Below are 4,427 nucleotides of genomic sequence, written 5' to 3'. Positions count from 1 at the left end.
TAGTAAAACCCTGTTTCTACTAAAATACAAAACTAGCTGGGCATGGTGGCACATGCCTGTAGTCCTGGCTACTCGGGAGGCTCAGGCAGGAGAATCACTTGAACCTAGGAGGCGGAGGTTGCAGTGAGCCAAGATTGCGCCACTGCACTCCAGCTTGGGCGACAGAGTGAGACTTCATCTCAAAATAAATAAATAAATAAATAAATAAATAAATAAATAAATAAAATTAGCCAGGTGTGGTGGTATGCAACTATAGTCCCAGCTATTAGGGAGGCTGAAGTGAGAGAATCTCCGGCTTTTCTCCAAGCCCATTTCTGATGTCAGCCATAATGAAAACAAGTCTAAAGAATGGAGACATCTGTGGTGCAAAGAAGTATCTCATCTTCCAACCTAAATTAGAAACTAAAAAATATAGGTGTGTAAATCTGGGAGAAGAGGAAAGAATAAAATTATCACTCATGGAATTATTTGGATTGAGAAATATCTAGAGGCCCAGGGTAAATGATCTAGCATGAAACAAGCACAAATCAACCGGCAAACCGCTACACAATCACTGGGTACCTAAGTTGTACCCAGCTGTCTAAAAGAAACAGAGAAACATAGGAGGGGGTGCAGCAATGATCCATGTGAGCAGAGGGAAAGGCAGTGCCATGCCCAGGCTCTAAATGACACAGACCAGGGGACAGGGCAGCAGGTACAGGAAGAGAGAGGGCTAAGGTATGTTAGGGTGAAGGAGGGCAGGAAGGAAGGAAATATGGAAAGAAATCACACACTCATACACACACATATATACATACATGCACACACGCAAACACACATGCACACATGCACGCACACACATGTTCCTTTCATGAGTCAGTTCACCATGGATATGAATGGAACATGTGTGTGCATGCAGGGAGGCTGGAATCAGAGATACTGCTTGAGAGGAAAGGGGAGGTGCTGTTTTAATTCTAAGTTGTCCAAAATGTAGAAAGAAAGAAACTTCTCATTGAAAACTGTTGTATTTCCATGGCCCTTTTTTTTTTTTTTTAATGAGATGGAGTCTCGCTCTGTCGCCGAGGCTGGAGTGCAGTGGCTGGATCTCAGCTCACTGCAAGCTCCGCCTCCCGGGTTTACGCCATTCTCCTGCCTCAGCCTCCCGAGTAGCTGGGACTACAGGCGCCCGCCACCTCGCCCGGCTAGTTTTTTTTTTTTTGTATTTTTTTAGTAGAGATGGGTTTTCACAGTGTTAGCCAGGATGGTCTCGATCTCCTGACCTCGTGATCCGCCCATCTCGGCCTCCCAAGGTGCTGGGATTACAGGCTTGAGCCACCGCGCCCGGCCTCCATGGCCCTTTATGTATACTTTTGTTTTTATTTGCGATGGAGTTTCGCTCTTGTTGCCCAGGCTGCAGTGCAATGGCACAATCTTGGCCCACCACAACCTCTGCCTCCCAGGTTCAAGCAACTCTCCTGCCTCAGCCTCCCAAGCAGCTGGGATTACAGGCATGTGCCATCATGCCCGTCTAATTTTGTATTTTTAGTAGAGACAGGGTTTCTCCATGTTGGTCAGGCTGGTCTCGAACCACCGACCTCAGGTGATCCGCCCGCCGTGGCCTCCCAAAGTGCTGGGATTTATGTATACTTTCATGTTGGTGTTAATCATTTCATGTTGGCACTACAGAAAAGTTGATTCCGCCACAGTCTGCCTGGTAGGCCAGGCTTGCTTTGTGCACAAAGCTTGGCAGCCTGCGGTGAACTGACCTTCCTCCCCGCTGGCCCCCGCTTGGTATGGCTGTGTGATCATATTAATTTGGCCAGGTATTGTGGCTCAGGCCTGCAATCCCAGCACTTTGGGAAGCCAAGGTGGGAGGATCTCTTGAAGCCAGGAGTTTGAGACCATTTTGGGAAACACAGCAAGACCCCATCTCTTTGAAAAAGAGCTAAGAAACTAGCCATACGTGATGGTGGTGTACCTGTAGTCCCAGGTACTCAGGAGATTGAGGCGGGAGGATAACTTGAGCCCAGGAAGTGGAGGCTACAGTGAGCCATGATCACCCCACTGCACTCCCGACTGCGCAACAGAGTGAGACCTTGTCTCAAAAAAATTTTTAAAAATCATATTAGTTTACATTACATATTACATATATATTTAAATGACCCAATGTTTGGTGATCAATAATAAATACACATACATTGTAGAAAATTTTTAAAAAATAGGGAAAAAAACCCTAAAATGCACTCGTGTGACTGCTCTTTGCAAGAAAACTTTAGTTAAAATTCAATCTATTTTTTCCCATTCACATTTAGTTGAACTATACACATTTTATACAGGTATATACATTTATATGTATATATGTTTTCAAACTTAATATCACACTGAATACACTACATTGCATCTTTTTTTGTATAACACGTTTATTTTAGTCCAGGAGTGGTGGCTTACACCTGTAATTCCAGCACTTTGGGAGGCTGAGGTGGGCGGATCACCTGAGGTGGGAGTTCAAGACCAGCCTCACCAAACATAGAGAAACCCCATCTCTACTAAAAATACAAAATTAGCTGGGTGTGGTGGCGCAATGCCTGTAATCCTAGCTACTTGGGAGGCTGAGGCAGGAGAATTGCTTGAACTCAGAAGATGGAGGTTGCAGTGAGCCAAGATCGCGCTATTACACTCCAGCCTGGGTGACAAGAGCAAAGTTCTGTCTCAAAAAAAAGAAAAAATACAAGGGAAAAAAAACCCTAAAATTAACTAGTGTGGCTGCTCTTCACAAGAACACCATTGTTACAATTCAATGTATTTTTTTCCATTCACATTTAGTTGAAAAATATACATTTAACACAGGTACATGCATACATATGTATATATTTCTTCAAAGTTGGTATCACACTGAATAGACTACATTGCATCTTTTCTTGGTATAAAACATTTAATTAATTGGTCTTCGTGGAATAATTAGATGCATCACCACAGTATTATAACTGAGCCATTAATTTTGTAGCTTCATCAACATTAAGTTTGCTTTCATGGCGCTGCTAAGAAATCAGTTCTTTTTGCAGAAGTTCAAGAGAAAGGCCTTTTGAGAAATGTGGAAGTTCCTCTTGTACACTTACAAAAGCTTTGTTTACTCTGCTAACTTTTTCATCATTCCTAATGTTTATCTTAAGATCAGTGGCAATTGGTTTTGCTCTGTTTTTAGCCTTAAAGCTTTTTTGGCTGGCTGTGCGAAATCCATCCCTGGACTTCTGCCCTCTTAATTTCTTCTTGGCCATTGTCAGGAATTCAATACTTCTTAAGCTCCAGGTGATGCTGCATCTTTTTTTCACCTTAGATTTTGCATATTTTACCATGAATACATAGTCTCCAAAATGTGACTTTTGAGGCAGAATTATAAATATATATATATTTTTTTCTTTTTTTTTTTTTTGAGACAGAGTCTCATTTAAAAAAATGCTGGATGTTGGCTGGGCGCGGTGGCTCATCCCTGCAATCCCAGCACTTTGGGAAGCCGAGGCGGGTGGATCACTTGAAGTCGAGATCGAGACCATCCCGGCTAACGCAGTGAAACCTCTATTAAAAATGCAAAAAATTAGCCGGGCGTGGTGGTGGGCGCCTGTAGTCCCAGCTACTCAGGAGGCTGAGGCAGGAGAATAGTGTGAACCCAGGAGGTGGAGCTTGCAGTGAGCCGAGATTGTGCCACTGCACTCCAGCGTCGGTGACAGAGCCAGACTCCGTCTCAAAAAAAAAAAAAAAAAAAAAAAAAAAAAGCCAGACATGGTGGTGGGCACCTGTAGTCCCAGTTACTTGGGAGTCTGAGGCAGGAGAATGGCTTGAACCTGGGAGGCAGAGGTTACAGTGAGCCAAGATTGCATCACCGCATTCCAGCCTGGGTGATAGAGCGAGACCCTGTCTCAAAACAAAAGAAACAAACAACCACCAAAACTGCTGGGTGTGGCGGGTCACACCTGTAATCCCAACACTTTGGGAGGCCAGAGTGGGAGGATCACTTGAGCCCAGGATTTCAAGACTAGCCTGGGAAACAAAGTGAGACCCCCCTCTCTACAAGAATGTTTTTTTTTAATTAGCCAGGCCTGGTGGTGTGCCTGTAGGCATAGCCAGTAGGGAAGCTGAGGTGGGAAGATCTTTTGAGCCCGGAAGTTCAAAGCTGCGGTAAGCCATGATCATGCCACTGCACTCCAGCCTGGGAGACAGAATGAGACTGTCTCAATAAATAGATACTTACATACATACATAAATACATAAATTGGACTCATACTGCATATACAGTTGTTTTTCAAAACTCATTATTACATTGTGAATATTTCCCTATTATTAAATGCCGTAAGACCTTTTTTTTTTTTTTTTTTTTTGAGACACAGTTTCATTCTGTCGCCCAGGTTGGAGGGCAGTGGCATTATCTGAGCTCACGGCAACCTCTGCCTCCA

The 4,427-nt window shown here is 43.8% G+C and overlaps 1 protein-coding gene across 1 annotated transcript; it reads right to left on the bottom strand.

The window, feature by feature from the left end:
- Positions 1-2,957: 2,957 nt before the first annotated feature.
- On the bottom strand, positions 2,958-3,254 carry LOC108530861 (uncharacterized protein C8orf59 homolog). The gene is made up of 2 exons (XM_017873936.1): positions 3,111-3,254; positions 2,958-3,017 (listed from the first exon to the last, which is right to left on the bottom strand). The coding sequence occupies exons 1-2, from the start codon at positions 3,252-3,254 to the stop codon at positions 2,958-2,960; spliced, it is 204 nt and encodes a 67-aa protein (XP_017729425.1).
- Between the last annotated feature and the right edge of the window lie 1,173 nt (positions 3,255-4,427).

The sequence above is a fragment of the Rhinopithecus bieti genome, unplaced genomic scaffold, assembly GCF_001698545.2.
Source record: "Rhinopithecus bieti isolate Rb0 unplaced genomic scaffold, ASM169854v2 scaffold_1012, whole genome shotgun sequence".
Classification (NCBI taxonomy): domain Eukaryota; kingdom Metazoa; phylum Chordata; class Mammalia; order Primates; family Cercopithecidae; genus Rhinopithecus; species Rhinopithecus bieti.
Note: the sequence above shows the minus strand (reverse complement) of the source record. Positions and strands in the feature narration are given on the sequence as shown.